This window comes from Agelaius phoeniceus, chromosome 1 (genome assembly GCF_051311805.1).
Source record: "Agelaius phoeniceus isolate bAgePho1 chromosome 1, bAgePho1.hap1, whole genome shotgun sequence".
In the NCBI taxonomy this organism is placed as follows: domain Eukaryota; kingdom Metazoa; phylum Chordata; class Aves; order Passeriformes; family Icteridae; genus Agelaius; species Agelaius phoeniceus.
In genome coordinates this window covers 154221905-154242088 of record NC_135265.1, presented here as the reverse complement: position 1 = coordinate 154242088, position 20184 = coordinate 154221905, and the positions used below count along the sequence as shown (strand labels likewise).

Sequence of the window (20184 nt, the reverse complement as noted above, 5' to 3'; positions counted from 1 at the left end):
CAGGTTAAAGGGATGCTGCATCATGGAATGTTCACGGGTGACAGGGGAATTTGGAGGATTCAACGCGATTCCCGAGGGTTTGAGCTGGATGTGGCTGAGTCATGGGGTGAGGGGGGGGAGGAATTTTCATGGAAAGGCTCCTCCTCAAAGAACCCGGAATGCTTCCTGTGGTTAAACAAAGTTTGCTCTCCTGGAGGAGCTGCTCAAACCAGCAGGTCCTGTGTGCCCAAAGCCTTTAATTCCCGCTAATTCCTCCCTCAAAGAAGTTTGGGAGCTCATCCCGAAACGACAGAGCCGAGCAGGGGCCCTTGAACCCGAGCAGCAAGGCCGGGAGATAAGGCGGGAATCAGCCAGGCCTGCAATTTGCCGGCTGATTAAAACCCTTGGAGCAGCAGGAAAATTAGGGAAATCACCCCCCAGACACTTGAAGGAACCACCCCGGCTGCCTCCCGGGATAAACGATCCCATCCCAACGTTTGGGGGGTGGCAGTGGTTGTCTGGGCATGGGTGAGACGTTGTTGGAGCCTCCGGGACTCGCTCGGCCTGTCTGGCGCGGGGACTCGCCCGAGTGAGCTCACCAGGAATTTGTTTCCCACCACAAATTGCCCAAAAAGTTGTTTATCCCTAAGTTTGAGCCGCTTGGGACGTTCTCCAAGCGTGGAGAAGGTCCACAGCCAGCTGGACCATGGCCACACAATGGCCACAGCTCCGAGGTGTTGGACGGGGGAGCTGATCTCGTCATCCGGCAGGATCCTCCTTCCAAAGCGGCACCAGCAGGATAAAATTCCGGAATGGGTTGGGCTGGGAAGGACCTTCAACAAGACCATCCAGTTCCAATTCCCTGCCTTGGACAACTTCCACTATCCCAGGTTGCTCCAAGCACCATCCAAGCTGGCCTTGGACACTTCCAGGGATGGGACAGCCACAGATTCTCTGGGAATTCCATTCCAGGCCTCACCACCCTCACAAGGCAGAATTCCTTCCCAATATCCCATCCATCCCTGCCCTCTGGCAGTGGGAAGCCATTCCCAGTGTCCTGTCCCTCCACCCCTTTGTCCCAAGTCCCTCTCCTGCTCTCCTGGAGCCCCTTCAGGCACTGGAAGGGGCTCTGAGGTCTCCCTGGATCCTTCTCTTCTCCAGGCTGGACATTCCCAGCTCTCCCAGCCTGGTTCCAACACGATCCAATTTTTTCAAGGAAAGGAAAATCAATCCCAACCCTCGAGGCCTTCCCAGCTGAGACCCTTTAAACCCAAACATTTGGGCAGAAACTCATCAAGCACCACCCAACATCCCTGCTCAGAAACCGAGGCAAAGATTCCGGGATGACGCGGCATTCCAAGATCCTGGGATTCCAACCCCGAGGAAAAAACCTCTCCCAACTGCCTGGGCAAAAAATTTCCAGGGAAAAGTAGGAATTTCCAGACATTGCCAGGCTCTGAGGGCATTTCCAGCCTTCGCTGGGTTCTTCACCCAGCGGTGCCCACCCAGCTCAATCCTGCCTTTCCGGACACGGATTCCTCGGAGCGACGCCGGAGCCAGAGGGAATCTCATCTGCCAATCTCCAAGTCAATGACCCGTGCTCCTGGAAGCCACGGTTGAAAAGTGCAGCTAAAAACGAGGGAAGACGACGAGGCGAGCAGGAAAATTCCTTAAAAACATCAAGATTTGGGGTTTGCTTTGGGGTTTTTTTAGGATGTTTTTAATTTACTCTCCCCAGGCTGACAAATGCCACCTGCACCCAGGCGAGGGTGAGACAGAAATTTAGGATAGAAAAGCTCCGATTTGAGGTGGGGAAGGAGGAGACATCTCCTAAATCAGGGTCCCGATGAGATCCACCCACTCCTCCCTTTTTTCTCCTTTGAAACGCGACAAAATAAATCCCTGCCGGCTTTAAATAGAAATCAACTTAACCATGAACAGCCAAAGCAACTCCGTGATGGTCCAGCCATCGCTGGATGTGCTCAGAAACACTTTTTATAAAACATTTTCCTCCCTCCATGCACAAAGAACAAATTGAAGCAACAAATCAATACCGAGAGAGCTCCAAACCCCAAATCTTATTCCGGCTGCATTAAAAACGTTCTTGGAGCGTTGCTCGTGAAGGGTTGAATATTTTAAATTATTCTTCCTCCTCCTCCAGCTGACAGAAGAGTTCCTGAGTCAGATGTGGGAAAAAACCCAAATCTGAGCATGATCTCCGGGTATTTTCGTCCTTTGGAGCAGTTCAAGGCCTTTTTTAGGGATAAAAGGGAATTTGTCAAGGGGAAGCGAACCTACAACTGGGAAAGGGATAAGTGCAACACACGGAGCAAGTTGGAAGGGTTTCCATTCAAGTTGAAGAATAGGGGGAAAAAAGGCATTCTTTGGAAATATGTTTTGGTGGATTAAAGGGTTGGAAGCCCAATTGGAGCCTCTCTCTCTGATTTAGAAGAAGACAAGGAGAGATCCCACATCCTTTGTCATTCCTATTTCTGCATCCCGGGATTTTTAACTGGATTTCTCCTGATGTCCCGCATCAAACGGGTCCTGCCTCCAACGGATTCTGCATTAAGGCCTTGTTATCGTTCCCAGCCAAAAATATTCCTGATTCTCCCTGTGCCAAGCCCTTTCCAGGGGGAATTTTCCCAAAATCCAGCCCAAACCTCCCCTGGCACGGCTGGAGTTCCCCCTTGTCCTGTCCCTTTTTCTCTGGGAGCACATCCCAATCCCCAGCCAGCTCCAATGTTCCCAAACGTTCTCCCGGTGCCCACGTTCTACTTGGAATTCCTCCAAAAGTGGAGCTCCTGCTACGGTCACACTTTTTGTCCTTTTTTTCCCCCAATTCTCCTGCCCTCCTCTTCCCATCGCTTCCTCCGCCATTCCTTAGGTATCTCGCAGGGAAAAGATGGGATAAAAAACATTTCCAGGCCAATTTTGTCGAAAAATACAAAGGTTCGTTCATGGAGAAGGATGCCAAAAAAAAAATAAAAATAATCTGTTCTGGGGCATCCTCAGATGACTTCTGTGAGATCACATCCTGCCCGTCCCCTGTCCCTCGGATGTTTGGGATGAACGACAGAACCTCTCCCAGTCCTGAGCTCTCCCTTGGAATTCTCAGTTCCGTGAAAGAGCCAAAGCTGATTTTGCCAAATCACAGAATTGGTTTTTTTTGGTGATTTGACCCTCGCTCCAAGGTTTCTCCTGTTTCCGCTCCAGCAATTCCTGCTGTAAACGCTCCTGATTAAAAAAAAGGGGATTTTCATGCATTTATCTGACTACAGAAGGTATCACCCACCATTCCAGAAGCTCAAAACAAGATTCTTCCTTAAAAAGCCTGTCCGGTCCACTCTAATTCCCACAATTTCAGGCAAATCCATAAACTCATTCATTCCTGCCCTTCCCACCCCAAATCCCTCAAAGGCTTCCCTATTTCCATGACTTTCCAGGAACAACAATTCCTAAAAAAACCCATGGAGGCGACACCAAACCTCCCCTCATCTCCGTGATTTAAGTTTTTCTGGAATATTTTCGCATTCTCCATAAACAGGGATTTAGGAAATGAAGCGCTGCCCGGTTTTTTTTCCCTCACAACCATTCCAAACTTCCCTGTTTTTTTTTTTTTCCCCCGAGCCTGCCCTTCACCCCTGATCACAATCAAAGGGCCTCCGCCTCCCTCTCGCTGCACGCAACTTCCACGCGTGGCCCGGGGCGTCCCCGGCCTCCTTCACATCCAGTTCTCTTCTCCCGAGCTTCTGTCCCTTTGGATTAATTCCACACTTGGGAATTAATTGGGATTTTTCATCCCTCACCAAGTTTCTGCTCCGAGGTCGGAGCCGGGTGAAGGGTTGGGGTTTTCTCCCGAGGGAATGAGAGGAAATGGCCTCAAGTGGCATCAGGAGAGGTTTAGTGGGATATTTTTTTTGGAGAATTCCGCTTGGAAAGGGCTGTCTAGGAGGGATTCAAAATCCACTCGGGGACGTGGTCAGTGGTGGCCTTCGGGAGAGCTGGGGCTCAACCTTAAAGTTCCTTTCCAGCCTAAAAAAATTCCATTATTCCACTTTTTAGCTGTAAGTAATTGATTCCTCGTTCCCCTCTCATCTTTTCCTTCCCAATCCCTGTTTTTTGACAGAGTTTTCCAGGTTTTTGCAGACCCCCTCGGACATTTGTGCCTTTCCGTTCCCCTCTAAATCCTGCTTGAGCCAAAATTCCATGGAGATTTAAGTTCACAAAATCCTGGGACGGGTTGGGTTGGAAGGGATTGGATCAGAGCCCATTCAGCTCCAACCCCCTTCCACTATCCCAGGTTGCTCCAAACCCCATCCAAGCCGGCCTTGGACCCTTCAGGGATCTAGGGGCAGCCACAGCTTCTCCGGGAATTCCATTCCAACCCCTCAAAGTGAAGAATTCCTCCCCAGTATCCCACCCAAACAGCGGGAAGCCATTCCCTGGCGTACCTGTCCCTTCATCCCTTATCCCAAATCCCTCTCCAGCTCTCCTGGAGCCCTTTTAGGCACCGGGAAAAGCTCCGAGATCCCCTCAGGGCGTCCCTGAAGGTGAAATGATTTCTGGCACCCAGGAAAACCTGAAATCAACCGGGAAAGGAGCAGCGAGAGGCTTGGATCAGGGAATGTGGGCGGAGGGAGATCCGTGAGTCACCGGCAGCCTTTGATCGCTGCCGGGGCCAGGTTTGCGCCCTCTGAAATTCCCTTTTCCAGCTTCTCCAGAACAAAACCAACCGCAGGGAAGAACTGTTCACAGCACCGAAATATCCAGGCTCTCAGTTTTCTGAATTTAGAGAAGTTTTCCATGTTCTGCTGGAGGGAAAGGGGGGACAAGGAATGGAATCGGGATTCCCGGCTTTGCAGTGGGATTTGACGCAAGGAGGAACAACTCTTAAGCTCAGCCTATTTATCCCCAAAAAAATTCCCTTTTTTTTTCCCCCCCTCCCCAGCTGCTCCTGGTGTTCCAGACCTTTCCCCAAATCCATTCCCATCCCTGGACACGCTCCAGCCCCTCAATGTCCTTCTTGTCATGAAGGGCCCAAAGCAAATCCCGGGATCTGAGGTCCCTCGGCACAGTGGGAATGTCACTTCCCTGATCCAGGCATTCCCAAAAAATTATCCCCCCAAAAAGCCACTTTTTTTCCACAGTTAAAAGCCTTAAGGGAAGATATATATATATTTGCACATGCCAGGAGTATCCTGATTTTTCTATGATCCCAAAGGAATTCCAAAGGCCACAGATCCCTGCTGATAAGGCACTTAATGAGCTGATAAGGCACTTAATGAGCTGATAAGGCTGAGGAGGAACACATGGAATGAAGCAAATCCCACCTGTGCCTTAAAAACCTGGATTGGGATTTTCCTCTGTGGAAAAGCATCGGGATCTGTCGCCAAACCCGCTCCTCCTGCACACCCAGCTTGGCTTTTCCCAAGGGTTTGTGCTGATTTCCTGTTTTGGAGCTTCCCAAAAAAAAAAAACCACTTTGGGGGACTACAGAGATGATAAATTAAGATCTGTTTTCCTCCCTACGTTATTCCCATGGATTTTTCCCACAAAAAAATGTTCCCAATTTCGTTCTGCGCTCCGAGCATTGCGATGAGGGGCTGGAATGGAAAAGAATGGAATGGAATGGAATGGAATGGAATGGAATGGAATGGAATTCCCAGAGAAGCTGTGGCTGCTCCATCCCCTGGAAGTATCCAAGGCCAGGTTGGATGGGATTGGAGCAACCTGGGATAGTGGAAGGCGTCCCTGCCCATGGAAGGGGGCGTTGGGAATTCTTTTTAAGGCCCCCTTTCCAACCCAGCCCATTCTTTGACCTTATTCCCACTTCCATCCTGATAAAAATCCCTTGTCCGTGCCCCTCCCAGCCGAGGGAAAAAAGGGGGAATTGTTCAGGTGAGCTGGAGCGTGACAGGACAGGAATAATCCCAGACTCACTTATCGGGGTCTGGAGAGTCCTGAGCACAGCATTTTCCTCAATTTAAAAAAAAACAAAAACAAAAACCTCAGGAAATTCCTGCTAAAACAGAAAATTCCCAGACAAAAATGTATTCTTTGGATCACTGCGGGGTTTTTTTTTTGGGATCAGCACCCACTTCCAAAAAGAAAATCCCTGCTATGGAACCGCCACGCTCCGATGAGGATTCCTCAAGGTGACTTTCAGGAGATGCCAGAGACGCAGGAGAAGAAGTGAGGGGGGAAGGAAAGAAAAAGGCTCCCAAAAGGTTGGATTAGTTTGGAATTTTCTCCTTCCTGGCAGCTCTGACAGATCCGACGGCGCCTCCCGGAAATGTCGCGGAAGGTGGGAACAGGGAAGGGAAGGGAAGGGTCTCTGCTCCTTGGGAGGGGCAGAGGTTGCAAGGAAAATCGATTTGATGTGGAATTAATGGAAAATAAAGAGGCTTTTCCACGTTTTTGTCGCCCGACTGCTCCATTTAATCCAGACACACTTAATTAGGGACACACCAATCCCGAGGGAAGCTGCTCCATCCCACGGGAACCAGCAATCCCAGGCCCCCCAACCCAGCAGGATTCCTGATCCGCTCAGGCTGGATTTAAGGAAGGAATTTATGACAGCAAGGGTGGTGAGGGGCTGGAATGGAATTCCCAGGGAGTTCCATGGTTGCCCCATCCCTGGGAGTGTCCAAGGTCAGGCTGGGCAGGGTTTGGAGCAGCCTGGAATGGGGGAAGGTGTCCCTGCCCATGGGCAGGAGTTGGAATTGGACGATTTTTAATCCAACCCCTTCCAACCCATCCCATGATTCCATGATTAAGAAGAATTCCAGCCCCGTGGACAATCCCAACTCCAGCAGCCTCAGCCAACAGCCTCTGACCCAAATCCCACTATTTTTTTCTGGGAAGTGGAAGAAAATCCCCTCCCACCTCACCCAGAGCCTGCTGAAGGGGTCAGAGATCCATGAGCATGATTCCCTCAATTCCTCTTCTTCCAATAGGAATTTTTCCTTTTTCCCAATTATTTTTCCCCCTCTTTTCCCTAATTATTCCCAAATACTCTCGGCTACGTTAAATCTTGCCAAGGATTTTCGTTCCGTTATTTTTATTTCCCAGCTGGGAAAGGGCTCCTCAGGATTCCTCCTTTCCCAATTGGAAAATAAAAATTTCATCCGTGGGAAGGCATGGATCCATGGATGCACCATTTGGATTAAAGGGAGCAAAGATCCTTAGGAAGCGTCCAGAAATCCAAGTCCAGCTCCAAAAAATGGATCCAGAAAACCACTAAGAAGCAACTTAATTCCCAGTAAAACTGAGGATGCACCCACAGATCCACCAAATCCCCGTGTCCGTGCTCGGGGCAGCTTGGGATGAGTCCATGAAGGTCAGGAATTTAAAAACAGACACCAAAAAGATCAAGAAAACCCCTGGAATGTGGAAAAGAAGGAAGATGGGACCTTCAAGGAGCAGCATTTTCCCATTTCCGAGCCCTCCTGGAACTCGGAATCCAGGGACAGCTTCACTTGGAGCCTTTGAAGGGATTTAGAGTCCAAAGATATCCCAAAAAGAAAAGCTGGGAAAGGGTTTTGGAAGAAGGCATGGAATGATAGGATAACAGGGAATGGAAGCGAGAGGGCAGGGATGGGTGGGATATTGGGAATGAATTCCTCTCCAGGAGGGTGGTGAGGGGCTGGGATGGAATTCCCGGAGAAGCTGCGGCTGCTCCATCACCTGGAAGTGTCCAAGGCCAGGCTGGAGCAACCTGGGACAGTGGAAATTTTCCCTTCCCATGGAACGGGATGGAATTGGCTGATCTTTACACCCTCATCCCACCCGATTCCATGATTCCACCATTTCAGCGCTCCCAGCTGACCGACGGCGGGTTGAAATTCCAAAGCAACAGAAATTCCCGCGTTGTTCCCAGGCTCCTCATTGCCCATCCCCGTCTTCCGGACAGAAAACCACCCCATTCCCACCCCCTAATTACACTTTTCCAGGCTTTTCCGTGACCTCTCCCAGCCGAGGAAGATCAATTTAAAAAAAAAAACCCAAAAAACGCAATTCCGCGGCGGCGCTTCCCAAATTAACGTTTTCCAACGGCTTTCCCGGCCACGTGGATCCGCTGGAAGTCGTTTCCACTCCGAGGGGAATGGAGCAGAGAGGGAAGATCAATAAAAACACAACGAGGCTGGCAGGGAGATGTCAACACCTTGGGAAGAGGAGGCCCAGAATCCGCCGGAATCCGGCCCTGGCGCAATTCCGTAGGGAAATGACCGTAAGGAAGGAGCCGTGCCCCAATCCAGGGATTTTTCCGTGTTTTTTGGTGGTGAAGAATAAAGGGACAGAGCGGGTGAAGGCAGTCGTGGCCCGGGAGGTGAAATCCCGGGAAAACGGGAAAAGGGTTGGGGGTATTCACCTGGACAAGGGAAGAAAACTTTGGAGACGCTCCCGGCACCTGAAAGGGACCCAGGAGAGCTGGAGAGGGATTTGGGAACAAGGGATGGAGGGACGGGACACAGGGAATGGCTTCCCACTGCCAGAGGGCAGGGATGGATGGGATTCCGAGGAGGAATTCTGCCCCGGGAGGGTGGTGAGGGGCTGGGATGGAATTCCCAGAGAGGCTGCGGCTGCCCCATCCCGGGAAGTGCCCAAGGCCAGGTTGGAAAGGGCTTGGATCAAGCTGGGATTTTGGAAGCCCATGGGTGGTCCGGAAGGTTCCTTTCCCACCCAACCCATTCCAAAAGCTCTGCTCCGACCCAGAACACCAAACTTCCAAGCCCCATTCCAGCCAGGAATGAAACCTGCCGGAATCCCAGAGCCAGGAAAATCCAACAACCAAAACCTTCTCCCTCCGAGAGCCCATTCCAGGCCTCCTTTGCTCCAAGTCTTTCGAGACCTTCCTCAACAATCAGGAATTTTCCCTGTGGGAATGGTGGCTCCTGGTTTTGGAATGACACCACTGGGTCACTCCACCGCCTCTTCCCACTTATTTTTGGGAAAGACTTGGAAAAAAAAAAATGGAAATAAGATTTATTTTCCTCTCAGGAACGCGGATTTGGGGATATCCAGCTTTCCAAAAGTCAGAGTGGCGTTTTTAGCTCCCTAAAAAAACTGGGATTGGTGGGTTTGTTCCCTAAAAATCAGGATGGATGTGGGAATGCTTAAAGGGCAGGGGCAGGAGGAAGGAAATAAAACAAATCCCTGGATCCGTGAAGGTCAAGGAAAGAGCGAGGGACTAAAAATTTGAGACATGGGAGGCACCTCCCATTGGAACAGCACAACGTGATCCTTTCAGAAGCTGGAAAAACAAAAAAAATCCCGGGATTTGGGGATCCCTGGGAGCAATTTCAGGGACAACACTGAATTCCCAAGGGCACCGGGAGGTCTGGAGCGCTCCGTTTCTCCCCCTTGGCACCTGGAGCGCATTTATCCCTCAAACACTTCTGGAATTAAAAATAGCCGGCCTGGGTGAGTTGGAAAGAACAAATTCCAGCCAGAATGTTTATTTTTGGGAAGAGCCAGAGGAGGAAGAGGAAAGGTCGGGGTTCAATGCGTTATTTAGAGCATGTAAGGAAATAATCACTGGAGCAAAAACGCGGGAGGGAGAGAGGATGGAGGAAGAGCAAGGAATGGTGATTTAAAGGGATTTTTTTTTTTTTTTGAAGGAAGAGGTCGCTGGAACAACTTGGGAATCACCTTAACCAAATCTTAATCGCCTGAACGGAATTCCCACCGGAATTCCCACGGAATTTTTTCATCTGGAGCGAACATTCCTGAATGAAAACTCCATAGAACGGCGACAGCACAGCCCTGGAAATCCCAGATTTGATGATTCGGGATCCCTCCCCCAAATCCAGGCCCCTCCATGGCTAAATTCTGAATTCCACCATCATGGAACGTGTGGTTTCACGGGATTTGACATCAGTTTGACTCTGGAATCTGCCTGAATTCCCAGCTGGGTTCTGTGGTTTGGATTCGGGATTTTTTTCAAGGTTTTCGGGTCATTATTTGGTTGGGTTGTTTTTTTTTTTTTTTTTGTGGTGTCTGTTCACAAATTCCCGGAGGCAGGAACTCCAAAATCCATCATTTCTCAGGAAAGGAATGACGGCAAAGCTTTGGTTTCCTGGGAATTGTTTACGGAGTTCCAAAAAGCCGTGAATTTTGGGATCGAGGCCTAAGTAGGTCACCATCAAATCCAGGTAAAGAACTACAAATTCATCCAAATTTTTTGGGAAATTGAGGGGTGGAAAAAAGCCTAAAAGGAGCACAGAGTTGAGGGAATTCCTTCCCTGGAGCTCTGCCTGAGAACGTCAGGATTATCCATAGGGAGGACCCACGGGATGCACCAGGAATTCTCCAACTTCCCGCTAAAGAAGGGATTTGGCGGCCCGCGGGACGAGATTTTCATGGAGTGGATTCCACACATTCCCGGGAATTGTGATGTCCAACCAACCACACACACAGAGCATTTTTCCAGAAGCCTGGAATTCCATGAACCACCTCTTTTTTTTAAAAATGATTGTGGATCATTTGGGATGATCCAGCGACATTAAAGGCCTGGAAACCCTACAAAGGTTGGACAATCCCTAAAAACCACCTGGGGTTGCATCCGGGGTAAAAAGCAGCTCCTGGTCCCAACAAAACAGCAGCACCAATGAATAAATTACCAAAAAAATGAAAAAAAAATCGGGATAAAACTGAACTGACCAATTTTCACGGATATCAGGAAAACCCATCGTGAAACACAACCCGAGTCAGGATTCGGAAAACCTTCCCTTTCCTTCCAGCCCTTTTCAGGGTTGAACTCCGTGATTTTAAGGGTCTTTTTCCAGCCTAAACAATTCCATAAATCCCTGACCTCTGGTTGCTCCCAGCAAACCAAGCAGCCAATCCCACGGCACAGCGAGACATTCCCAAAAATCCCTTTGAACCCATCTCCAGCCCCTCTGGAAAAGAGCAGCCCGAGGACATCTGGCTCACAGAGAGCCCAGACCTTGGATTGTGTGGATTTGAAGCTGGAAAAATCCAGGATTTGGGTGGGAAAAGCAAAGATTTCCCTGAGAAACGAGGGCATCTCCACAGGCCTTTCTTCCCAAAGAAAGCATGGAAATGTTCCTTTGCAATGGGATTAATGTTGGGATTATCCTGAAAATCCATCCCTGGTCCTGGTGGCATGAGTTGTGCCACCAGCAGTGACACAAAACTCCGACTTTTGGAGTTCAATTCACCCAAATTCAGGCTTTTTAAGGCCTGGAATTGCTCCCTGTCAGCCACCCCAAGATCCCACACTCCAACTCCAGGCCAGGTTGGATTGGGATTGGATAAATCTGGGATCATGGAAAGTGTCCTTTCCCGTGGGATTAGGTGGGCTTTAGGGGTCTCTTCCAACCCTAAACCACTCCAGGATTTTGTACTTCAGGATATTCCAAGAAAATCCCTTTGGAGGAAATAGAGGCTCATCCCAAGGGATGGGGAAGGAACAAAATCCTCAAACCCCCCAAAATCCACATGGAAAAACACTCAGAGAACTCCAAAATCCAACACAAAACCACACAAACAACCCAGGATCCCACAATTCCGGACCCACAACCAAACCCTGCCGCTCTCCCCATTCCCCAAAATCAGCAGCAGCACCAAATCCCAGCTCCCCACACCTCCCAACCCCGCTGGTTTTGGGATCCATGAACTTCCATTTGGGAAAAGCCATTCCATGGGGGAAGGAGCCCAGCCAACCCCCGGGTGGACACGGAGGGAACCATCACATCCCAATTCCAACCCTGCCCGAGCCACCTGCTGCTGGCAGCTCCCTCCAAACATCCCAAATCCACCCGTTTTCTATGGAAAATGTGCTTTTTTTGTTGGTTTTGGTTTTTTTTTTTTCCCCTTAATCCCACCCAGCTGCGTGTGCCAGGTGAGGCTCCGGAGCCGAGGAGCAGCTGCGGATTTCTCCGTAGAGGTCACTCAAGGGGTTGATTAAAGTGGGAATAAATAAGAGGATAAATAAATGACTCGACGAATAAGGAAATAAATGAACGACTGAACAAATAAACGAGGGGGGAAAAAAAAAATAATAAATAAAGGGGGGGAACAGATAAATGGGGGAGCAAACAGATGAGGGAATAAATATGGGAATAAATAAATAAGGGAATAAATGAATAAGGAAATAAATAAATAACTCCGCTCCCATCCTGCAGTTTTCACTGCCGGAGGGAAATGCAAGGACTGGGGGAAACGGCGCAGGGAAGAGAAGGGGGGCAAAAAAATAAAAATATAAAAATATAAAAAATAAAAAAAAAATCCCGGACCAGCGGCTCCGTCGTCCTCGCGAAATCAAATAAATCCCAAACAACTCTGCCCCTCCACCTTTCCAAAACCAGCGGGTTTGGTCCTCCAGATCCCCGCCCCAAATTCCGGCGCTGCGCATCCCGCTGCAGCCCCCCCCCCCATCATCATCCCTCCCATCCTCTCCATCCCACCCGGCTCCATCCCTGCCCGCTCCCCTTTCCCGGCGCATCCCCGCATCCATCCACACCCACACCCACCCTCCCTGCCCCCCTTCGCCCTGCCACACCTTCCACCTCCATGAAAACACCTCCCGCATCCCATGGGATCCATCCCGGGCGTCCTGCACCTTCCCCCGGCCCGATCCCGAGCGGAGCATCCGCGGGCAGCGGGATGGGGATGGATCCAGCCCCTTCCATCATCACCTTTCCCAGGGAGGAGGGTGGGATTTAACTCCCCCCCCCACACCATCATCCTGCGGAGGGTGGGATCCAGCCCTTCCAAACCCCCTTCCATGGGATCCGGCAGCTCCAAACGCTCCCGAAAAGGGGAGCAGGGTGGGATCCAGCACCTCCATAAGGAGCAGGATGGGATCCAGCCCTTCCAAACCTCCCCAAAAAGGGGAGCAGGGTGGGATCCAGCATCTCCATAAGGAGCAGGATGGGATCCAGCCCTTCCAAACCCCTCTCAGGAAGGGCAGGGTGGGATCCGGCCCCTCCATATGGATCAGGATGGGATCCAGCCCTTCCAAACCTCCCCAAAAAGGGAAGGAGGATGGGATTTTATCCCTCTGGAGGGAGCAGGGTGGGATCCAGCCCCTCTGTATGGATAAGGATGGGATCCAGACCTTCCAAACGCCCCCAAAAAGGGAAGCAGGGTGGGATTTAACCCCTCCATAGGGAGCAGGATGGGATCCAGCCCCTCCATGAAACCCCTCAAGGAGAACAGGGTGGGATCCAGCACCTTCCTAAGGAATAGGGTGGGATCCAGACCCTCCAAACCCCCCAAAAATGGAAGCAGGGTAGGATTTAACCCCTCCATAAGAAGCAGGATGGGATCCAGCACCTCCAAACCCCCCCAAAATGGAAGCAGGGTGGGATCCAACCGCTCCATATGGAGAAGGATGGGATCCAGCCCTTCCAAACCCCTCTAAAAAGGGAAGCAGGGTAGGATTTAACCCTTCCATAAGGAGCAGGATGGGATCCAGCCCTTCCAAACCCCCCAAAAAGGGAAGCAGGGTGGGATTTAAGCCCTCCATAGGGATCAGGATGGGATCCAGCCCCCAAAAACAGAAGCAGGGTGGGATCCAACCCCATCTCAGGAGGGGCAGGATGGGATCCAGCTCTTCCAAACCCCTCTCAGGAGCATCAGGGTGGGATCCAGCCCTTCCATAAAGCAGGGAACAGGGATCCAGCCCCAGCCACGAGGAGCAGGATAGGATCCAGCCCCTCCAGGTGGGATCCAGCCCCTCCAGGTGGGATCCAGCCCTTCCAAAGGGAGCAGGGTGGGATCCAGCCCCTCCAACGGGAGCAGGATGGGATCCAATTCCTCCCCCCCCCCACCCTTTCCCAATTCCCCCCGAAATCCAGGGTGCGGTTGAGCTCCATCCCCCCTTTTCCCCATCCCCTTCCCGCAGCCACGGGGATCCAGGTGGGCGCATCCAGCCCCCCCCTCCATGCACCAAAATCCGGGACGGGGGGTTTGGAATTCTCCAGCCCAACCCACACCTGGATGCAGCGCAGGTGGGGATGCCCCCACCCAGCACCCCAAAAATCCAAGCGGAGCCCCCAAAACGGAGCCAGAGGAGGACGGAACACCCAAAAAGGGGCTGAGAACCCCCAAAGTGCTGACGGGGGGGGCAAAGACCCCCCAAGGGCACCTCAAAGAATGGGGGGGCACCCCCATAAGGGCCATATGAAGAGGAGGGGAATGCAATAAGGGGTTCCTAAAGGTGTTTTGGGGGGGGTTTGGACCATGCGGCGCAGCCCACCCCCCCCTCCCCAAATCCCCCCCCCCCACCCTTTCCCCGCCGCGATGCCGCTTCTCACCTCTCCGCCATGATCCCCGGCGGCTCTACCGCTCGCCGCCGCCGGCCCCGGCCCCGGTTCGGGCTCCCATGGCCCCCCCCGTGACCGACCCCGAGCCCCCCCCCGGCCCCTCCTCGCTCCGCGCCCGCCGCGGCCGCTCCCGGCGCGCTCCGACCCCGCCGCGTCCCCGTCACCAGCGACAACGGCGGCGCGGCCAATGGGGGCAGAGCTGGGGGGCGGGGACACGCGCGGGAACACGCCCTTTATTCAAATGAGGGGGCGGGGAGAATCTGTCCCGCGGGGGATGATGGGAGGAGTAGGAGGATGGGGGTTTTGGGTGGGATGCGCGTGCGCTCTGGGAAATACGGTAGCGCGGGGGAGGCGGGGCGTGGAGAGTGATGCGCGTGCGCGCTGGGAATTACGGTAACCACGGAGATGCGGCGCGTACTGTGCGCATGCGCGCTGGGAATTACGGTAGTTTTCTGCTGCGCATTTGGAAATACGGTAGCTATGGTCCGATGCACACTCGGAAATACGGTAGTTGTGTTCCGATGCGCATTGGGAAATACGGTAGTTGTGTTCTGATGCGCATTGGGAAATACGGTAGTTGTGTTGTGATGTGCATTGGGAAATAAGGTTTTTATGTTCTGATGCGCATTAGGAAATACGGTAGTTGTGTTCCGATGTGCACTCTGAATTACGGTAGTTGTGTTGGATGCGCATTGGGAAATACGGTAGTTGTGTCGTGTGAAAAATGCGTATTTTATGATTGGCTTTTCGAAAATATTAAAATGAATATTATATGTGTTGTGTTAGAAAGTTATGCTGTGTTACTTCTCTTAACTAGTGTGTTAAATACAGCTTTGGGTTATAAAAAAATGTTAAAATAGACACTATGCAATGTAGGACACTTCTTTTAAAGAAAGGACTCGCAGCGAGATAGCAGCCACAGGACACCTGAATCTTTCAGAGAAAGAGAATTTATCTGAAGAAACGAACTTCTTCCTGCATCGAAGGCACTGTCAGGGTTCAGAGGAAGAAGTTGATGATGACCAGAAAGAATCCTCTGTTTGAATGGAATTTATGCATCATGTATGAGCTGAATGAATATGCAACAGGCCATTGTTTTTAAGGGTTAATCCTCTGTTAACGTGTGTCCTTTTCCGGGCTTATTTTGCCCAGAAAAAGGTACCTGGATGTCCATAACTCTTTGTCTTTATTGTCTCATATTGTCCTAATTCAATTTGTCCAAATTATTATTACTCAAATTGTATTACTATTTTTATAACCATTTTATTACTATTAAACTTTTAAAATTTTAAAAAACAAGTGATTGGCGTTTGTCACAAGTTGTGATGCGCACCAGGAAATACGGTAGTTGTGTTGAATGCGCATTAGGAATTACGGTAGTTGCGTCGTGATGCGCACTCTGAATTACGGTAGCCCCGGCGCGCAAGCGCATTCGTAACTACTGAATTGTGCTGCTCGTTGGGAAATACGGTAATTGTGTGCATGCGCGTTAGAAACATGGTATTTCTGGTATACGCGGTTGCAATTACGGTAGCTGTGGTGCGCATGCACCGGAGGCGCGTAACACACTCGGAAATACGGTAGTGATGGTGCGCATGCGCCTTTGAACGCGGTAGTTATGCCGCGCATGCGCATTGGGAAACACGGTACCTCCGGTATTACGGCGCTTGAGACGTGATGCGCATTTGTAATTACGGTAGCTGTGCTTGGATGAGCATTTGGAATTACGGCCGTTGTGGTGCGCATGCGTATCTGGAAGCGCGGCGGTTGTAGGTGCGCATTTGGAATTACGGTATCGCGGTGCGGCGCTTCTGGACCTACGGCGGCTGAGATGCGCATGCGCATTTGTAAATACGGTACTTGAGCGAGCCTCATTTGGAACTGCGCTACTTGATGTGCGCATGCGCTCTTGGGCACAAGCTAATACGATACACATTGGACATTACGGTACTTAAGGTGCGCATGCGCATGTCGTGGTACGGTTATTTTGGGATGCGCAATCAGAGTTGTTTTAGTTGTGATTGCAAGTGCTCATCTGGAATTACGGTAACCGTGCGATGATGCGCATTTAGAATACGTTCCTTTCAGTGCGCATGCGCACGGTGAAATTACGGTAGCGTGACGCGCACGTTCAAAAAAAATACGGTATTTCTTTTGCACATGCGCATTTGAAATAGCGGCGGCAATGCGCATGCGCGCTGGAAATTACGGTACCGCCACGATGCGCACTTGGAAAAGTTGCGGTACCCGTGGTGCGCAAGTCACATTTTTAAATACGGTAATCCCGTATTTCCCGAAGTTGAGCGGGGGAAACACGCGTGGGAGCTCCCACGGGGGCTCTGTGCTTGTTTTGTGCGCATCTCCGCCAGGCTCACGCGGGGGGATCCGCCAGCAGCCCGGGACCACCAGGGTCCCCCGGGATCTTCACCCCTCGGTGGCCACGGAGCCCCCCCCGGGGTCTGTGACACTCCCGCCCCCAGCCTCTGTGTCCCCAAAATATCCCGCTGTACCCTGTGGGACTTGTACCCCCCCGTGTCCCCACAACCCCTGTGCCCCCCAGTTCTCATCCACGTTCCCATTCCCTCCCGGGTGTTTTTGGGATGGGGATGGAGACCCCAAACTGAGAGGCTCCAACCCCTCTGGGGCCTCCCCAGCACTGCCCACTCTTCAGCCTTGGGGTCCCCCCCTGAAATTTATTCACCCCAAATTTTACCCTCCCTCAGACATTCCCTTACTGGGATGTCCATCAGCACACCCCAAAACCCCAAACACCCCGAGGACAAAGCCCAAAATATATTTTTGGGAGCATAAAGGACACCTGGCCAGGGTGACAACAGAGCTGAGGACACCACGAGACTTTCGGAGCAGCTTTCACCCCGTGGCCGAAACTCGAGGAAATTCAAATTTCTCAGGAGGGGACAAGTTGGGTCACGGTGAGAAACCAACCACAAAACCCTTTTATTCCCTTTCCAGCCCCAGCACAATCCCTGACTTGCAGTTTTTCCAGGAATTTGGCCGGCTGTCTCAGCAGTGCCCGGGGTGCTGCTCACACGTTCTCCTCTCCACGGCTGCGAGAGCTCCCTCACGTCCAGCCGTGGTTTTTTTGGGGGAGCAGAAGGACCCAAAACCCTCCAGGTTTTCTCCTTTTGGACGTGCATGGAGTCTGGGAAAGGGTGAGTCAGTGAAATTCTGGGGTTTTTTCCTCCTGTTCCTGTTGCTCTTTAGGTTTAGTTTTGGAAATATTTCGTTTCGGGCTGGTTGCTTTTATGGTTTTGGGGTTTTTTTTTTTCCAACCTGATTTTTACAGAATAAAAGAGCAGCTTTGTCCTTTTCTCTAAGCATCCCGATCCAAGAAAATCCGTTCCATCACCAAATCATGGAATGCTTTGGGTTGGAAGGGAATTTCATCAAATTCCGCCCCCCTGCCATGGCCAGGGACACCTCCCACCACACCAGGGTGCTCCAAGCCCCGTCCAACCCGGCCTTGGACCCTTCCAGGGGAAAACCAGGACATCTCTGAGGGGTGTGATGTGGCACTTGGTCGAGGTCCCTTCCGACCCAAAACCATTCCATGGTTCCATTCCTGGACTCGGCCTCTCTTTGTTCTGCCTGGAGCTTTTCAGGGAGGCTCCGAGTGAATTTCTCTGACTTTTAAACCTTGATTAAAAATGAGATGCCAACAACTCGAGCCCGTGAATTCCCACTGTCCCCGTCACCATGGAAACATGAGACTGTTGTCTTTTAATATTTTTAAGTTATATAAAGGCTTGGAACAACTCTGAAACCCCCCCCCAACGATTAAACAAGAGGAACAGTGGAAAAATTAAATCCACTTTTCTCCTCAAGGAAATGATGGGAATGGGTGATCTTGAGGGTCTCTCCCAACCTGAATCATTCCATGAATAAAATCCAATCCCATTTATTCCACTGCATCTCCACATCCCAATTTTTGGAGTGCTGATGTTTTAATCCCAAATTTTAACACTTTGCTCCCTCTCCATTCCCCCCAGCCTGTTGCAATTCCAACCTTAAGGAATGAAGGTGGAGAACAAGACTCCTCCAGGACTGGAGAGCATTTTTTTTGGGATAATTTTTTTCCCCCATGTCGGTGAGTTTGCTTTTGTGGTTCTCCTGATGTTCACACAAGCCTGAATAGTTTCTAAATTAATAAAAAATTAATTCATTCATAAATATAAAAATATTACATAAAATAAAATATAAATTAAAAAATATTCGTTCATAAAAATCTTCATTTCTGTTTGCTTGGCTTCTCCAAAAGTTGTCCATGTCCTTCCCTTTTCCATGGGAAATTGGGAAATGTTGTTGTCCCACCTGGGAGCGGGAGCCGCAGGAATTCACAAAGCCCTCCTGAGTAACCGCGGATTTTGGGAGTGGAAAATATAATTCCGGTCCTCGAGAAATTAATAATATTATATTAAAAATATAATTTCAGCCTGCGCCTGAGTCCTCTCCTGGTTCTTGAGCAATCCTGCCAGGGAATAACAAAACCTGGGAGGAGAGGAAGGCTCGGAGCCTGTCCTGGTGTGCACAGGCCCAAGGAGGCCCAGGAAGAAACCCCAAAAATTCCCTTTAAAGTTTGACCCTGTTGAGGTGAACGGATTGGGCTCCTAAATCCTCATGGAATGGTTTGGGTTGGGAAGGACCCTAAAATTCACCTGGTTTCATCCCCGGATTATCCCAATCCCTTTGTCCGGGCAGCTTTTCTCCAGAGAGGTGAATTCCATTTATTCCAAGGCCGTGGGGATTGGTTTGGGCAGAGCCATCACTCCAGAGGCTTTTCCAGGCCGGAGGGACTTGGGCTCCCTTCCCAGGGTCAGGAGTAAGGGGATGCTGGCAGTGGGATCCTGGAGGGAAGGGATGTGGCCGATGGATTTGCTTCCTTTGTTTCCCATGGAAAGTTTGATTTGGCCGAAATCTTTGGGCAAGGGCCTGGAGGGGCAGGACAAGGGGAATGGCTTGAACTGACAGAGGGGAATTTGGGATGTTGGGAATGAATTCCTCCCTGTGAGGGTGGTGAGGGGTTGGAATGGAATTCCCAGAGAAGCTGTGGCTGCCCCTGGATCCCTGGAAGTGTCCAAGGCCAGGTTGGACGGGGCTCGGAGCAGCCTGGGATGGTGGAGTGAGGTTGGAACGAGATGACCTTGAGGGTCTTTTCCAACCCAAAGCATTCCATGATTCCATTTCAAATTGCAACAGCAGCGTTTCTCTGAGGGCTCCTGTTGAACTTGGTACCTTTTTGAAGGAATTTAATTTAATTCTAATTTATGGGAATTTCAATTAGCAGAGGGAGGAGAATCGAAGTGACATCTCCTGTTGAGGAATAACGATGCCAAACTTCCTCTTAAAACAAAATATTGCTGCTGTTCTTGCTGGAATTGTGGAATAATCAATGGAATTATTTTGGTTGGAATAATAATGGAATTATTTTGGTTGGAAAAGACCTCCAAGGTCACAAATCCCAGCTGTTAACAGCACAGAGCCGTCCTTTCAGCTGGAAAGGTCAGCACAGGTTTTTAGGTGATATTTAAGGTGAGCAAACAAACCAAAAGAGATTTGGTTGGAAACCCAGGGCAAGAATCCTTCTCCTGATCCTCCAGGATTCCAGGTGGCCCCGAAAGGATGGATCTGTCCTAATGTGGTGCTTTAAGGGATTACTGGGAGATCATTAAAATCGCTCTGCAGCAACTTTGATGATCCCTCATATTTTTAGAACATCCTAAAGGCGTTTTTAGGTCCATCCTAAAAGTCTGGTGGAGCGGGGGCTCCTGGCTGGCTCCTGATGGATTGGGAATTTCCCTCCGTGCCTGGTGGATTTTGCACATGAAGAGTCTTGATGAGCTTCGTTAGCTCCGGAGCAGCTGACGAGCAACCAGGATGGCAGGCTTGG

General features: G+C 50.7%; 1 protein-coding gene and 1 long non-coding RNA gene across 6 annotated transcripts in view; one reads left to right on the top strand and one right to left on the bottom strand.

The window, feature by feature from the left end:
- The window catches only part of ARHGAP39 (Rho GTPase activating protein 39), a 121054-nt gene extending 106645 nt beyond the window's left edge, over positions 1–14409 (bottom strand). Inside the window, exon 1 of one of the 3 annotated variants that reach the window (XM_077189802.1) lies at positions 14268–14409. In XM_077189802.1, the coding sequence (XP_077045917.1) occupies positions 14268–14278 (11 nt within the window). In that variant the 5' untranslated portion in view covers positions 14279–14409. Of the gene's footprint in view, positions 1–12508; positions 12655–14267 lie in introns of those variants that run through there. The other 2 variants (XM_077189792.1, XM_077189797.1) reach the window with 2 other exon arrangements.
- Positions 14410–15895: 1486 nt separating this feature from the next.
- LOC143696186 (uncharacterized) lies at positions 15896–18653 on the top strand. Of its 3 annotated transcripts, XR_013185642.1 has the most exons (4): positions 15896–16049; positions 17250–17449; positions 18287–18384; positions 18556–18653. It is a non-coding gene; the product is annotated as an uncharacterized LOC143696186 (long non-coding RNA). The 3 variants fall into 3 exon arrangements; XR_013185636.1 differs by lacking the exon at positions 18556–18653 and having other exon boundaries at positions 18287–18468; XR_013185640.1 differs by lacking the exon at positions 18556–18653 and having other exon boundaries at positions 15896–16232; positions 18287–18468.
- The last annotated feature ends 1531 nt before the right edge of the window (positions 18654–20184 follow it).